This window comes from Engystomops pustulosus, chromosome 9, assembly GCF_040894005.1.
Source record: "Engystomops pustulosus chromosome 9, aEngPut4.maternal, whole genome shotgun sequence".
NCBI classification, from domain to species: Eukaryota; Metazoa; Chordata; class Amphibia; order Anura; family Leptodactylidae; genus Engystomops; species Engystomops pustulosus.
This window is the reverse complement of record NC_092419.1, coordinates 90911354-90929263: the sequence shown is the minus strand read 5'-3', so window position 1 is coordinate 90929263 and position 17910 is coordinate 90911354. Positions and strand designations below refer to the sequence as shown.

Genomic DNA, 17910 nt, shown 5'->3' with positions numbered 1-17910 from the left:
CTGCCTTTGTTTGGCCACCACTGGAATCCGTAGCTGCAGAGGAAAGTGGGTGGATCTTGTTTGGAGGAGTCACTAGTCTGTTGGGTGCAGGAGAATTGTCAGCAACATGAAAAAACTCCAGGACCTTGAGTGATGGCATAAGCATGTGACTGATCACATGATTCAGGTCATCCAATTACATGCAGCTGGTTGTCATGCACAGTGCCGTACAGTGATTGTGCTTGGAAGTGGAAGTGCACACTTAGCGGAGTGCAACTGCTACAAGTAGCTGATAAGTGGGGGGTGCATGTTGTCCTAACTAAACGCATCTAATTTTAACCTTTCTTGAGGAAAACCCCTTTCATTTAAAAAGGAGGCCGGTTATGGAGGCTACAATATACAGGCAGTCCCCTACTTAAGGACACTCAACTTACAGACGACCCATAGTTAAAGACTGACCCCTCAGCCCACTGTGACATCTGGTGAAGCTCGATGGATGTTACTAAAGTCCTAGACTGCAGTAATCAGCTGTAAGGTGTCTGTAATGAAGCTTTATTGATAATCCTTGATCCAATTACAGTGAAAAAAACTAGAATCTACAATTGTCACCCGGACAAAAAAAAATGTCTGGATCTACAATTATAAAATATACAGTTTCGACTTGCATACAAATTCAACTTAAGAACAAACATATGGACCCCATCTTGTATGTAACCCGGGGAATGTCTGTATATACATTTGTTTGTTTAATCTCAGTCTGCACATGAGTGGAAAAAAAGGGACATGTGAACAGACCCACAGAAATCAATAGGTCACTATGCTATCAGCAAAAAAAACTGTATAATGATGTCATAAACGCCATCTGAATGATCCCTAGCTTCAAATATACTTCCATCTGCAAAACATACGAAGATTATAGTGTCATTTCTTTCTTGTATTACAAATATCTTTACAGATGAGAAACCTGAATAAGGTAACAAAAAACTATTCCAAATGAAATTAGTGGCAGAACAGAACTGTCATCTATAAGAGAATGTAGTACAACATTTAGGACCTTGTCTACTTTTTTTTTTTTTTAAAGCAAATATTATTTACCCTTGATGTCCTAAAATGTGGGTAACTAGGTCCTATTTGCATAATAACCCTCTTTTATGTAAAACTCTTCTTTCATCTTTTAGTTAGGTTAAATCAGTATCTCAAAGATGGAATGGAATGAAAGTTAACTTTTTTTTTTTTGCTCTTGGATTCTTTATGTCATCTGATATTTAGAAGTCCGTAAATTTTAATATTGAAAAAATTCTATGTAGTAATAATGAGCTTTTTAATAAAGGGGTATACCCACGAAGACAAGGTTTTTAAATGTACTCAGGATAACAAATTAACATATTCTTTAATTCACTGTTATTAACAAAAATACAACATTTCACAGATATGCGACCAACCTGTCTCTATCAGTCCTAGTGTACACAGTTCATGTTGCCCTCAGATCCCACCATAAATTTTCTGATTTTGGTCAGGCATGGTAGATTTTTCTCATGAATAGCTTCTCTTGTCTGCCTCCACTCCTCCCCCCACCCCTGAAGTTTGTCAATGTGTGTTATATGCATCTAATAGATCTCTTCATCTCTGATCTGTCTTGTCTCTCTTTTTTAATGTGTCAGATACTAGTAGAATGTTCAGAAGCTAAATAAAACTGTATATAAACCTTTACCCTGATAATCTAAGCACATTGTCAGCACACAGCATCTCATACCACACAGGAATCATGACGTGTCTGCTTAGAGAGTCCCCGCCCACACTATGGAGTTTTACACTGACCATCATTGAGTGATAGGAGCTAAAACAGCAATAAAATTTTGTAAAATTGTAATAGAAGGGCTTAAAAAGTATTCTTAATTGTGTAGACTTCGATAATTAGAATAATTCAACATGAACTTGAGTAAGGGTTTAGTTAAGTCCCAAAACAAATTGGGGGAGATTTATCAATCTAACTATGATGGAAATCTGTCTTAACTTGTGGGTATAAAACTCCTAAAACGGCGGGGTGGGGGTGATATAAATGTGACAAATGCCAAAAAGTATGCAAAGTTGCCAGAATTTTGGCATTTTTTGTGTAAATTAAACCAAACATCACACTTGAAGATGGTCCAAGATTAGGTAAAGTATAAGCAAACACTGATGTAGTACAGCTCCATTTTTTTTTCCTTTAAAGAGGACCTTTCACAATGTCCACTAACTTTCTTCATCCTCTATTACACTCCACTCCAAAGATTCTGGCCCAGTTGGAATTTTTCTGCCTCACCTTTTCAGAGCAATGAGAGTTGCTAGTTTTCACACCCAACATGATAAACAAGTAGGTGGTGCCAGGGATTTCTATCCAGGGTGGATTAAGATTGCATTGGGCCCCAGGCTGTATGAATATGATAGCCCCTACAAGTGTGGAATCACTTCCAACATATGGTACTAGACTAGACTTTTTGGGGCATGGAGGGTGAATCCCTTATGTCTTTTTTCAATCTGAGGTGTCAGGACCTTTGAAGGACCTTCAAGGTCCTGAAATGGCTCTTGAGTATTGAGAGCAAGAACAGATCTATCAGGATTTCATGGGTGAAAGTCCTTCTCAGTATAAAATCAGTGATTGGTTTGGGTGGCCATGGGCCCCCTAGAAAGCTTGGGCCCCGGGCTACCGTCCCAAACTGCCTACATTATAATCCACTTCTGAGTATCCTGACAGTAGATGGCACTGCCATTTACGGAATAGTCGGGGCAAGAGAAAGAAACTCCAATTACTCCACCAGGGTTAGCTCCAGGTTTCAGTAGCCCCCTGGGTGACAGAGCCTCGGTAGCCCTTTTGAGTGAACTCATGTGGTGGCATTAAAGGGAACCTGTCACCAGGAGACCCATTTTTAGCACTCCCTCAGGCCCCACAGAGCATAGTACATACACTGCCAAAGTGTTTTTGTATAAAAAATAGGTTTTACAGAAAAAAAGATATGTTATATAGTACCTTTCATTAGCATCTTCTGTGTGACTAGGCACTCGTCCCCTGGAAGTGGCTGGAAAGGAGCAGCCCCCCCCCCCACCGTTGGGAAACAGCTTCTCCATGTGTCCTTTTCAAATATATGAAAACACCCATCACTTTGCTTAGCGACGCCCCCTGCTCCTCTACAGCCAATCCCGAGTGAGGGGAGTTATTCATATATTTGAAAAGGTCACATGTTTTCCAAGGGTGGGGGGAACTGCTCCTTTCCAGCCACTCCCAATTGGCACACAGCAGATGCTAATGAAAGGTACAATATAACATATCTTTTTTTTCTGTAAAACCTATTTTTTTTATATACAAAAACACTTTGGCAGTGTATGTACTATGCTCTGTGGGGACTGGGGGAGGGCTAAAAATGGGTCTCCTGGTGACAGGTTTCCTTTAAACATTCAGAAACTAAAACAGTCTCCTGTTCCCTAAAAATTCCCTAGTTTATCATCCCAAACAGCCCCCTCATGGTTATTTTATATAAAGCATCCCCGCCCCCTATGGATTCATTAGATACAGCCCCCCATGGATTCCTTATGTACAGCCTTCTGTGGGCCCCCCTTTAGCTCTGGGCCCCTTAACTTACCCTGTACACCACAATCTGTCCCTTGAAGAAATCATTCATTTCAAAGAGTAAAACTGGCTTCTTTCTCTTAGAGGTTTTGCTCTGGATGAGTTATGTCATTTGTTTGTGTTTTCTTTTTAATATTTTATTTTTTACTGTGTTTTGGAGATTAATATGTAGAAATGTTTGTGACTTTAATCAGGTGAGTATTGCAGATCAGTTACGTTGTAGATTTTGAAATGTTGCATGGGAAAATTTGCATATTTGTCTCGAATATGTTGAAGATATTATAGATGGCTCCCTTTACGTGAGCGTTTCGAAATTTTCAAAAACTCATTGCCACTTTTTGTCCTATATAATTTTTTTTCATCTTTGTGCCCCCCCACAGGAGGAGCCAATTACCTTTTGTGAAGAAACATTTGTGTCCCATCGTTCCAGCGGGATGAGACCATTCCTCCAGAATGCAATTCAGCTCCAGCTCTTTAAACAGGTAGAGGATAGGAGAAAGCTCTTGCAGAATTGAAGCGCTACTTATTATAGCAGCATTTAATCTCTTCCTCTTCTAGTTCATAGATGGGCGTCTTGACCTGCTGAACACTGGAAACGGATTCAGTGATGTCTTTGAAGAGGAGATAAATATGGGCGAATATGCAGGTAAAGGATATCGGAGCAGACGGGTCTCCTACCTATTAGCTGTAGCCACCCCTCCCCCACTGTTATTCTGGCTGCCAGTGTCATTGTTTAATAGCATCCCATAATAAGGTATATTACAAGTATCCTATATTTCATACAACTTTAGCTCTTTATTTCATATATTTACTTTGGGTTTATTATTTTAATCCTTTTTTCTCCCCTTTAGGAAGCGACAAGCTCTACCATCAGTGGCTCTCAACAGTAAAGGTAAGTATATAATGTCTCCAGTCTGGCGTACAGCCACTGTTGTGAAATTAGTATCAAAATCTGCATTAGGAATTTCATGAAATAATTTGCATGACCAATTTTTAAAGGAAACTTACATCCATCATGATAAACCAGAGACACTTTCTCATAGATCCAGGCACCGTGACTGTGATAATCTAATTATGTTTTCTTATCCTTGGCCTTCTAAAATCTACTTTTAAAATTATGCTAATCAGCCTGAAGGGCTCTGGGGGTGTTACTTCTGTGCTGCAGCTTCAGGGGCTGTAACACTGTTCAAGAGCACTTCCTCCCTCCTACTGTGTGAGATTAATTCAAACAGAGGGTGATGGGAAGTGCTGAGAGAGCAAGGGGAGGGGGAGTAAAACCACAGCACAGAGGGGCTCTGCTAACACCCTCTGAACACATTGGACTCATTAGCATAATTTTAAAAGTTTATTTTTAAAGGAGGTCGTGGATAACAACTGTAAGAATATTACCAGAGTCCGGGTGCCTAGATCTTCAATTAGTGTCGCTGGTTTATCTTGCTTGATTCTGATGGTAGATTGCCTTTGTCTAAATATGTATTTGTATTTTTTTTATTTATTTTGGTTCATTTATTTTGGATTGTTGCTTATAAGAATGGTGCGGAGTAAAGGAGCTGAGAGAAGTCAACTAGGCTGTGCCTACGTCATCCACAGCGGCCGCTATGGCATTAAGAAGCCAGACAAGGGGAGAGGTATCAGGATCCCTCTTCACCCGTTCGCAATGTGAGCATTGATAATGGGTGATGGATTCCCGGCTGGGTGCCTAACACAGGACCTCATTTGGTCATGTCATAGTTGACTTCTCTCAATTATATCTCGATATACCGTATTTTCCGGACTATAAGGCGCACTTAAAAGCCTTGGATTTCCTTGGAAATCCAAAGTGCGCCTTATAGTCCGGTGCGCCCTATATGAGGGCAGCGGACCCTACTTACATAGGTCCCCGCTACCGGAGACAGCAGATCTCCAGCGGGAACTGCAGACCACGCGGCACGAACAACTTCTGCCGCATGGTCTGCAGTTCCCGCTGGAGATCTGCTGTCTCCGGTAGCGGGGATCTATGTAAGTATTCTATTCTTTACCTCCCCCTCACCTTCCCCGCTCACCTTCCCCGCGTTCCGCGTCTCTTCTCGGCGTCGCGTCCCGTCGGGTCTCCGCTCCGCCCCCGGACCTCCGCCACGCCCCCGACCCTGCGCCTTATAGTCTGATGCGCCTTATATATGGAATTATTACATATATAAGGCGCATCGGACTGTTGCGCCTTATATTCCGGTGCGTCTAATGGCCCGGAAAATACGGTACTACTGTGAACCACAGCATTATATCAACAGTCATATTGTTAACCCCCTTAAGTGGGAAAATAAAATAAAAGGAAAGTAAAAAAAAAAAAAATACACATAAAAAACAAACCCATATTTTGGTATTATTTGGCAAAGTGTAATAGAATCCGTCTTATGTCAGCAGAATCTTAATGACTCAAACAATGTACTTAAAGGGGTTGTCTGCGTTCTGAATTTATTTTTATGAGCCTTAATTAGTGTAAAAATAACAAAGAATTTATACTTATTGTAAGAATTTACTTCTTGCAGAAAGGAAGTGGAGCCTTTCTTAACACCATGAAGACCAGAGCGAATCCAGCCATGAAGAATGTCTACAAATTTGTAAGTGCCTACAGGACAGGAGACATTACACTGAACCGCTTTGTAGGGATGTTCTTAGTGTGGACAATGATGATCCCATTGACCCCATTAAATATTTATCGAAAGAAGCAGGAATAAGCCTCACATATGTAGAACGCTACATAATGTTAATTGATCATGGACCAGAAAGTTGATAGGATTTCTGTGATAGTGAGGACTATATAGGCAGTAGCCTAAACTTCCTGGGACAATCATCCGACCAAGCAGCATTATAGGGCTCTATAATGCTAAAGGTATAGACCCGGCTTTGGATTTATGGATTTTTATTTTTACTAGAAAAACATTAAAGTTCTGGATAAGTAAGAAATGGCCTTATTCCATCCATTTTTATCGGACAGCATGTGGCTACACCGTTAAAAAGTAGAGCATGTCCTTATCTGAACCAGTTTTCACAGATTGCCTGGAGAATACATTTTATGAGGACCAGTGATAGATGTGGGTCACAGGGGTCCAAGTGTGGTCCTGTGAGTATAGCCTAAGGCAAATTACGAACCGCCACTAGTGGTGTCCATGCTCTATTCCTGGATCGGTGAAAAATGGGTGCCACGAGGATCCACTGATTGTCCTGTGATAATATAGCTTAAGGCTAGTTCCCTACAGAGCTAGTGGTATCTTGCTCTATTCCATTTTCAGCTAAAGACAAATGCCACAGGGGTCCAATCATGGTCCAGTGAATATTGCAAGTGGTTTCTGCTGCCCTATTCTGTTATAGAATAACCGACGCCAAGAACTAATGATGAGCAGAAGACCGCCCGTTTATCATCTGTTCCCATTGGCTTGCATGTATGCAATTTTCCCTTTAAATTTTCCTATTAAACTTATGTTATTTATAACGGCAAAAATAGTTCTGCCACCCCCGTTATTGTTGTTAGAAATTACACAATTTAGCAATGGAAACCACGAACGGTGATGTAACCCGGGGACGAGCACAAAGCTGAGTGAAGGAGGGAAGAGCACTCCGGGGGCTGAGATGCCCCCTGACGTAATCCAGCAAAGTACAGGCGGTCCCCTACTTAAGAACACTCGACTTACATACGACCCCTAGTTACAAACAGACCTCTGGATATTGGTAATTTATTGTACTTTAGTCCTAGGCTACAATAAACAGCTATAACAGTTATCACAGGTGTCTGTAATGAAGCTTTAGTGTTACTCCTGATTCTTATGACAATCCAACATTTTTAAAAATCCAATTGTCACAGAGACCAAAAAAAGTTCTGTCTGGGATTACAATGATAAAATATACAGTTCCGACTTACATACAAACTCAACTTAAGTAACCCGGGGACTGCCTGTATAGGACATGTCACCTATTCTGTATGGTGGCCACCCGGCTCAGTCATGGTTCGGTAAGACACTGTGTGCTCTCTGCATCATGACCGGGTGTCGTATACCTCTATGGGGGCCATTATCTGGCCAGATCACGGGCCTCCATGTAATGTGCATGATGGGTGACCCTGATGGCTGCGATAGATAAGATCGGTCCATAACCTATTGTAACGATATTTGTCTCTTTTAGGCTAAAGACCATGCCAAGATGGGAATTAAAGAGGTGAAAAACCGCTTGAAGCAGAAGGTACTTGTAACTTTTTTTTTTTCCTGACAACTTAAATGGAATTTTCTAAGAAATCAAAAAATAAGGTATCAAGATTTTTTATGCTGAGGCAATCTGTGGAAACTTGTGCCAGCGTTGAGTTTACTATGTCTAACAGTCAATGTCCATAGGTAACTACTTTCCACAGTCAGTGTCGGCTCCAGGTTTCAGTAGGCCCCTGGGCGATAGAGCCTCAGTGGGCCCCTTTGAGGTAACTTTGAGGTAACTCACATTAAAAATTTAGAAACTAAAACAGTCTCCTGTTTCCCAAAATATTCCCTAGTTTATTATACCAAATAGCCCCCTCATGATTGTTTTATATAAAGCCTCTTTTGCTTCCTATGGATTAATCATATACAGACCCCCTGAACCCCATGGATTCCTTTTGTACAGCCTTATGTGGGCCCTGCAGTAGCTCTGGGCCCTGGCACTTGCCCGGCTGTGCCCAGTGCTGGTGCCGGCCCTGTCTACAGTAGTGTGTGGTGGAAAACAATGACAGGAATGTTGTGCTTATCTAACATCATTTATTGGATTGGTGATGGTCGGAACTCAACTGTTCATAAACATCTATTTATCCTGGCAAAATATCAACACGTCGCGAGCCCAGAAAGCCATGTTTTGTATTCTGCAACTTTCCTGGTGTTTTAAGGTAGTGGTGGCTTGTGCTTGGTCTACTGACTTACTCAAAACTAGCGACCCCTCCAGATTGGCCTTGATAGATAGTGAGTGTATAGTTGGGTTTTTACTGTTTTTTTAGATGCAATTTCCTAATGACTTTGGCATCAAATTTTTGGGTTATTTGCTTACTAGGCCATGTTTACTAGTCGTACGAGGTTTTCACATCTAACTCTTGAATCACTCAGCACATACACTGGAGCAATGTCATTTTTTTAAATTTAATTTTCAAAAAAATCTTGACGACTTAAGGATAAGTTCCCTCAGTTGTCATGTCCCTTACCCCACTCTCTCGATAGCTTTATGTCACCATATAGGGGTTTTTTTTCCTGAAATGATTTCCAGCTGTCTCTTCACAACTTGTTCACCGTATACTTGTTTGATGACATCTTTTCACTTTGACCTTTTATGGTTGGCTGAATTTGATCTGGATAAAGATTAGCCATCATCTGTGCCCAGCACTATATTAAGGTGTTCCTACTTCTGCTTGCCGGAGTGACCTTAACAGTTAAGGTCACAGCCTTGTTCCTTATTTGCAATTCAATCCAAAATCTGAATGGGGCCAGGGTTAAAGCTTAGAATCCTGTGTGTGAAAGGTCAATACTGGGAGGATCAGTATCGGGAGGATTGAGTACTTATATCTTACCACCCAACTTTGAAGCATGTTTATAGAGCAGAAGCAAATCCCTTTCCTACACTCTTAAAAACTTTTTAAACTAAAAAGTTGCCTAATAGAGTTTTATTGGAAAGGGCACTACAAGTCTTAGGTTAGGTTTATAGTGAGCAGACCTGACTCCTTGATTTCAGCTCTGGATTTAACTCCTTCATAATTGGCTAACTGTTTATTGAGACATTGCTATTATTTTGGGGCATGTACGCCAGTTAATTTATTCTAGGTTTAGTGTGCTAAAACCTGGTAGAGTACAGAGTGAGATTGTTCAACCAAATTAAACTAGGGTTATGGAGAATGCTCCAGATATCTTCTGACACCTTAGGGTTCAGCAATGCTAGAAAGACTTTAAATAAACAAATCATTAAAAACATTTTTAAAAAAACATTATATGCCTGCTTACTGGTCACCGTTCATGTCATGTGACCAGAGTGGCATCATCTTTAGCCTCCTAATAATAGCAAACTTTACCCCATGCATGTATCTGACCACATGAAGTCACAGCTGTCTCCATGGACTTCTACTCCTCCTCTTTTTCCATGGAGGCTGCTGGGATTTCATGTAATCGCATACATGGTGTACAGTTTGCTATTCTTAGATGTCTGAATGACCTGCAATAATGTCGCTGGTCACATTTAAAAAGGTTGACACAATATTTCCCATCTGTACATCAGTGATGGCGAATCTTTTAGAGAGCGAGTGCCCAAACTACAACCAAAATCCTCCTATTCACTATGAAGTGCCAACATGGCATTTTAAGCAATAACTTATTGCTATCTGTTTTTCCACATCTTTCCATTGTATCGGCTTCCTGAGGCCACCAATACAGTTGAAAGAAGGAGAGCAAATACAGACCATCATTGTAGCTTCTCTCCAGGGTCTCTCTGTAGAGAAAGAATGGTGGCTCCAGCAGGATGACCGCCAAAGATAATGCAGTTCTGTTAACCCCTTCTCGCTTTATAATAGCACTGAGAACAGCATCGCTTTAGTTGCCTGGGACTGCAGGAAGATTCGGTGGATTTGTTCCTTTTCGGGGCAATGACCTGACTGGCTCTGAGTGCCACCTCTGGCACCCATGCCATAGGTTCGCCACCACTGACATAGAGCTTTAGATGTCTGTAGTTGAATATTAGCAGACGGTCCCTAAGTACAAAGAGAGAGAGAGAGCAGTGATTTGAAGACACACGGAGCTGTCACTCACAATAATGGGGCGTGGCTCACTCGTATCTCTGACTCTTCTCCTTTCTCAGGACAGTCAGAAAAGCTAATTTTCATATTAGAAAAATGGCTGTAATTAAGGTACAGTGCCCCACTGGCAGCTAATTTTAGGTGATATACCGAGGACTTGTAACTCTTTATCAGCAGACATTGTTAGATATTGGGCAAAATCTGGTGACCGGTCCTCTTTAACTTAGGCTAAATTCACACTAACGTGTGCCCGCCGTACCGTTTGTCGGCGCTGGGGAGAGGGAGAGGAGAGAAACATAGGACACGGCGCTGTATTCCGGGCAAAGATAGGACTATCTTTTTCCTGGCTATGGAGCAGTACGTGCCGCATGTGTGCTGCACTGTACTGCTACAGTAAGGCGCTGTGCGCCCTTTGCTGTCTATGGGGGACATATATACGTCGGCCGTTTGTACGTCCCCCTTACGGTAGTGTGAATGTAGCCTTAGCTGTATACATGGAAGTAGTATAAAGAATTAATTATGTATTTAAAAAATAAAGTATTTTACCATAACACAAACCATATAAATTTGGTGTCTCTGTGATCCTACTGACCAAAAGAATAAAGGGTCTGTTCCATTTGGACCACACTGATCGCTTCTATGGGAACCTGTCACTAGTTGTATTTGTGAAAATGTGGTGACTGGTTCCCTTTAAGACAAAAGATAAGTGGCAAGAAATGGATGAGCGATGTAGGCCTTCTTCTGTTAAGGGTTAATTAATATTAATAATATATTTTATTTAATCATTCCATTTTGAAGCCTTATTTGGAGTTGGGACCTCTCTTATGACTGCAACTAAAACAAACACCGACTCCCCATGGCATCACCTTAGGAATAAATGGTAACCTAGTGTCAGAATTCAATAAATATTATAAAGAAATCATCCGTACAACTTTTGAGAGTTTTGATTAAAGAAGTTAATTGCATTCATGAAATTGGCATCTCAAGTTATTTGTAAAGCAATGGCACATACCCAGACAAATAATTGGGGTCCAACAGCTAGATGCCAAGAGTCCCAATCTCATCTCTAAGATCAAGGTTGTGGTTCTGGGAGAGACAAAGCGGGAGATGGACGCAGTTAACCTCTTATTACAGTTCAACGTATAAGTATGGCGGGTTTCCGGAAGGAGTTGTGGAGAGGACTCCTGGGCTGAGCCTTCTACCTACAGACCAGGTGTTTGCTACATATTGCCAGCACCAATTGCAATTCTTAACCCTTTACATGCCGCCAGCAAAGCTCCGACACTCCCCGTTCCATCATCTCTCACCATGATAGCCTGCGATCTTTCTAAGTCCGCGGAATAGTTTATTAATTTTTTTAAAACCTATTAAAACTTAATAAAGTTTACATAAATGGTATCTCTGTGATCGTACCAACCCACGGTGCCATTTGTAGCGCACAGTGAGAGCTGTAAAAACGGCATTACACGGCATGGGAAGTTAAATACTGACAAAAAGCCCTTATAAATCTTTGTATATAGGAAAAATAAAAAAGGTATGGATTTTTAAAGAAGAGGAGCAATGAAAACACAAAAACGTAAAAGGGCATCAGCAGGAAGGGGTTAAAGAAATATTTTGAGGGGAATTTCATACGGCTTCACCGACCCTTTCCTGGTGTAAACGGGGACAATCTGGACCTTCCTTCTTATTTATCACAGTGTGACAAAAATAATACAGGTGGTCCCCTTACTTAAGGACACTTTACTTACAGACGGACCACTGTGACCTCTGCTGAAGCTCTCTGGATGTTACTATACTCCCAGACTGCAATGATCAGCTGTAAGGTGTCTGTAATGAAGCTTTATTGATAATCCTTGGTCCCATTACAGCAAAAAAGTTTCAAAATCCAATTGTCACTGGGGCAAAAAAAAAAAAATTGTGTGGATCTACAATTCTAAAATAAACAGTTCTGACTTGCATACAAATTCAACTTGAGTACAAACCCAATGAACCTTAGAATCTTGTATGTAGCCAGAGGACTGCTTGTAACTTTATTTTTTTGGTACACACATGGTACTGCCGTACGCTAAATGATATCTGTGTACAAGCCGACAACTAGTCGGAAACACCACAGTCGTATCCTTCCGCTTTTAATAAAAGTTAGAACTCTGTCCACACACGTATATAGGCGTGATACCCCCTTCATAATGGATCTCTATTGTATTTTATGACATGGTAATTTGTGTCTTTATTTTTTGGCTAATTGATAGTAGTATTGGTCTTCTACCCTGCAGTGCTGCCTCTCTGTATTCCCCGGCCATGACACTTGGCTGTCAGCATTGTCTCAGAAATAGATATATCAGTGATGGGTAGGTGTCTTACACATCAGAGACACTCAAACTTCCTTTCAATTCCCCGATTGTCAGGTGTAGATCTGTATGCTGCAAATGTCAATGTCAATCTATCCATCGTTTTGCCACTGCCCATTGGATACCTGTACATGTAAATGTCACACTGGAATCTGTCAATGTGGAGGCAGCTAATGTGACATGTTTCGGGGATGGGTGTCATTTAAATATCTGTCAGGATGGGCCCAGTCTTATTTGTGACAGGCACATATCTTAAATCCAGATATTAGGAAAGTAGAACAATCCATATATATTTATGGAGAGAAGGGAGATCTTTGTCAGGTTACATTACCATCCTCAGAGACTCATCTGGTGGTCAACAATGGGACTGAATTAACTTTTCTATTGTACAAGGTACAATATGTAAAATGTTGGAAAGGTTCGTTATGCTTTAAGGAAAAGAACTAATTGAGGACTTGCTAGCGGGTCCTGCTGGTTAAAGAACATCTACCATCTGATGGTAGACTCCAATAACTCAAGTATCATCTTCTGAGCTTTATTTAAAGGTTTTCTTCTTTACTTTTCCTAAGAGTCTGGCTTATTGATCGACCTCTGTCTACACACATTAATACATGAAGTAATCACTGTGTGTGGGTGGGGTCAGCAGGACTCTCTCTGCCTCTCGTAGGAATCCTGCTTAGTGATTGACTTCTGTATACACACTGATACATGGAGAGCTGTCAATCACTGTGTGTGGGCGGGGTCAGCAGGACTCTCACTGTCTCTTCTAGGAGTCCTGCTTAGTGACTGACCTCTGTACAGGCAGTCCCCAAGTTACATACAAGATAGGGTCTGTAGGTTTGTTCTTAAGTTGAATTTGTATGTAAGTCAGAACTGTATATTTTATCATTGTAATCCCAGTCAGAACTTTTTTGGTCTCTGTGACAATTGAATTTTAAAAATGTTGGGTTGTCATAAGAATCAGGATTGACAATAAATCTTCATTACAGACACCTGTGATAACTGTCACAGCTGTTTATTGTAGCCTAGGACTAAAGTACAATAAATTACCAATATCCAGAGGTCCGTTTGTAACTATGGGTCGTATGTAAGTCGAGTGTTCTTAAGTAGGGGACCACCTGTATACACACTGATACATGGAGAGCTGTCACTCACTGTGTGTGGGAGGGGTCAGCAGGACTCTCCCTGTCTCTCCTGTCTCTGCTGCGTGACTGACCTCTGTGTACACACACTGATACATGGAGAGCTGTCAATCACTGTGTGTGAGCAGGGGGCTGCAGGACTCTCACTGTCTCTCCTAGGAGTCCTGCTTAGTGACTGACCTCTGTACACACACTGACACATGGAGAGCTGTCAATCACTGTGTGTGGGCGGGGTCAGCAGGACTCTCACCTCCTTTCCTAGGAGTCCTACTTAGTGATTGACCTCTGTGTACACACACTGATACATGGAGAGCTGTCAATCAGTGTGTGTGGGCGGGGTCAGCAGGACTTTCACTCCCTCTCCTAGGAGTCCTGCTTAGTGACTGACCTCTGTGTACACACACTGATACATGGAGATCTGTCAATCACCTTGTGTGGGCGGGGTCAGCAGGACTCTCACTGTCTCTCCTAGGAGTCCTGCTTAGTGACTGACCTCTGTGTACACACACTGATACATGGAGAGCTGTCAATCACTGTGTGTGGGCGGGGTCAGCAGGATTCTCACTGTCTCTCCTAGGAGTCCTGCTTAGTGACTGACCTCTGTGTACACACACTGATACATGGAGAGCTGTCAATCACTGTGTGTGGGCGGGGTCAGCAGGACTCTCACTGTCTCTCCTAGGAGTCCTGCTTAGTGACTGACCTCTGTGTACACACACTGATACATGGAGAGCTGTCAGACACTGTGTGTGGGCGGGGTCAGCAGGACTCTCACTGTCTCTCCTAGGAGTCCTCCTTAGTGACTGAACTCTGTGTACACACACAGATACATGGAGAGCTGTCAGTCACTGTGTGTGGGAGGGGTCAGCAGGACTCTCACTGTCTCTCCTAGTTACCTATTTGGAAAACAGGGAACTTGTTCTGGTTTACTCGCCAACTCTAGTTCCTCTTTGCAGCATGTACTCTACTTTCAACATGGAAAATAATGAACTTTTAATCCATATGGTAATGAGCAAAATAAGGTCAGGGAGGCGGGGAGCTGAATGCTTGAGTCATGCGCTCCCTGCCTCACTTAGCCTCCTTTATTGTGATTAGCATCTCTACTTTCAGAGAACTGTCCGGTGGTTATGTAGATTTGCGGCTATGCCATGTATGCTGGATTGCAGTACATGAGAGTTCTCCAAGAGGCTTCGTTTATATGCTTGGCACATGTGCTTGGGTGTGTGTGACACAATAACATATGATGACAACACAAGCCATAATTGGAATATTTTGGAGCAGAATACAGTCAGTCCCAGGGTTATGTACAAGATAGGTTAGTACTTAAGTTAAATTTGTATGTAAGTCGGAACAGTTATATTTTGGAAGTGTAACTCCAGACAAAGTATTTTTTTAGTCCGTGTGACAATTTTCAAAATTTTCGGAATTTTGGGATCAAGGATTACCAGTAAAGTTTACAGTAAACACCTTTGATAACTCTTATAGCTGGCCATTGCATTGCAGCCTGGGGCTAAAGATCAGTAAATTACCAGTATCCAGAGAACTTCACCAGAGGTCACAGGGGGCAGAAGAAGTGTGTGGCTGGGGGTCATCTGTAAGTCGGGTGTTCTTTAAGTAGGGGACCGCCTGTACAAGTATTTAGGAAAACAGACTTGGTCAAGAGTCTCCCTAATCGGCTTCATTGACAGATTTGACCTAATATGTTCATTTAGTTATGAAAAAGGGGAAAGTCCTATAATCCTCTAATAATCCTGTTTCACTTGTTATTTTTTATCAGGATCTGACTGAAAATGGATGTAGCGTAGCTGTGGAGGAACCGCTCCCAAGGATGTCGCCTTCACCATCTGCCGAGAAGAAGGATCTGAAAACCAGGGAGGAGAGAAGACCCATCACCGTACATTTTGGTCAGGTAGGTCTTGGTGCTGTGCCAATGTGCGGCACATGAGCTATAGGCAAGTTACTTATAAGGTGATAACACATTGTTCTCTTTATGGTGCATAAAATCACATCACTGGCAATCTGTATTGTCTTAACATATACAATTTGTGACCCAGAAGAAGGGGGCGTGATGGGGGAGTTATACTGTTCTACTGCTGTAGTTCCTCTGATGTCATATACGGGAATGGGTGCACTGTATATTCGGAGACATGAGCGAGGAGCTGAACATCTATGAAGTCAAGACACCACCTAGTGGAAATCACATTGAACGGACAGGATTCGCTTCTACTTAAATTGATCGCGGGCAGAGAATTAACTCATCACAGAGCCAGGTTAACACTGACAAATATAAGATAACCGAGCAAAAGGGTTTTCTCTTTGGAGAGGTATCATGCATCACTGCAATGGTCCTCTAGGTCAGAAATAATTTGCTAAAGCCTTTAGTGTTTTCAACTTGAAGGAGTTTTTTCCTCTTCTATCACTCAAAACAGAATATTTTTTCTTTTAGTTTATCTCTGTATCTAGATATTGTTGCTACGTATTCGCTATGTTTTGATTTCCTTAAAGAACGCCCCTCCTAATGCATCCCATGCTGATCTGGCGAATGCACAATTGTCAGCTTTATTCTGCTGCTCCTGTATAAGTAGATCTGGAGGTGAAATTTATGCACTGAGCATGTGCGACCAGGTGCACTGGGCACATTAGGTGGACTTTCTGAACACCAGGGGGCGACATAACAAATAGGTAAGTATAATATCTAGACACAGGAGCTTTTTACGCAAAAAAAAAAAATCTGATTGTTAAGTTTTCTATGAGCAAGTATAACATCTGGAAACTGCATATATTTAAGATAAAAGCAACAATACTGTGGCAGGCGATTGAATATCCGTAGTTGTGCCGTCCTTAATAACAGGTAGTGTCTGCAACGCTGATGTAGGTAGGATCAAAGTATTGCAAATAGCTAATGGGAGATAATCCCAGGTTACAATTTATAACCGATCCAAATAATAGGTGATAACCATTTGCTGTGGATTTGACCACAGAAACCTCCACCATCTATGAGAATGGGGGGCCCATGTAGTGGCAATTTGGAAATGCTATTTTCCTGTCCATTCCACTGTATAATACAAATGCTAGCGTACGGGGTGCACCTCGGCTTGATCGCATATGCGTTTCAATCGGTAACCAGAACCCGAGGTCTTCTATTGTTTTAAAGCAAGACCGCGGTTTCTGGTTACCGATTGCATGCGATTCCATAGAAACACATATGTGATCCACCCCGTACATTAGCGCTGCATTTCTAAACGCGGCACTAGCAGTTCGTGTGACTGCACTCTATCTTCAGAAGACCTTTGAGCTCTATATTTGTTTTCTACTATCACATAGAGATGAATGGAGCAGCAAAGTTCCAGTACATATAATTCCTTAATATGTGGACAAAGAATCCACGTTTTGATGATTTGTTTGGGTTCTAAATGTCTGATGTGGCCCACAACTGGGACCTGCTCTTCAGCTTCCCGTCCCATCTAACCAGGGGCGTAACTATAGGGTGTGCAGAGGTTGCACCTGGGCCCAAGAGGTTTAGGGGGCCCTTATGGTGTCACTTTCCCATATAAGAAGACTATTACTATAAACCAGACTTTGCACTGGGGCCCATCAGCTTCTAGTTACCCCGCTGCATCTGACCATCTATGGTGGTCTGCGAAAATAGCATGGCCCACCGATTTACACTGCTTTTGTACCCAGCAATAATGTATAGGGGTTGCTGACCATGTAGCTCACTTCAAACATTAATTCCACATCCTACTTGCACATATACTTGCCATACATACTTGCACATATATTTGCCCTTTGCCTTATAGGGTTACCAAAAATAGTCAAGGTAGATGTTAGGGAGGTCGCACTGGTTTTACAAGTAGACCTTGGTGATTTCTAAGTCACGTTCTCCTATATATGTTTGTATATATGTATCTATGTATGTGTGTGTGTGTGTGTGTATATATATATATATATATATATATATATATATGATATCATTAGTAAGGTTATACTTGGCGGTATGATTCCATGCCCCCGTTTCATCATCTCCCATTGTTCAGCCTCGGCATTCCCAGCCGCCTCTCTCGGGCCAGACCT

At 41.8% G+C, this 17910-nt stretch overlaps 1 protein-coding gene across 4 annotated transcripts in view; it reads left to right on the top strand.

The window, feature by feature from the left end:
• DENND1A (DENN domain containing 1A) overlaps positions 1–17910 on the top strand; it is a 458345-nt gene that overhangs the window by 386458 nt on the left and 53977 nt on the right. For all 4 annotated transcript variants that reach the window (XM_072125842.1, XM_072125843.1, XM_072125844.1 and 1 more), the window contains exons 14-19: positions 3964–4065; positions 4142–4229; positions 4435–4475; positions 6109–6180; positions 7739–7795; positions 15614–15745. In XM_072125842.1, the coding sequence (XP_071981943.1) occupies positions 3964–4065; positions 4142–4229; positions 4435–4475; positions 6109–6180; positions 7739–7795; positions 15614–15745 (492 nt within the window). The remainder of the gene's footprint in view (positions 1–3963; positions 4066–4141; positions 4230–4434; positions 4476–6108; positions 6181–7738; positions 7796–15613; positions 15746–17910) is intronic.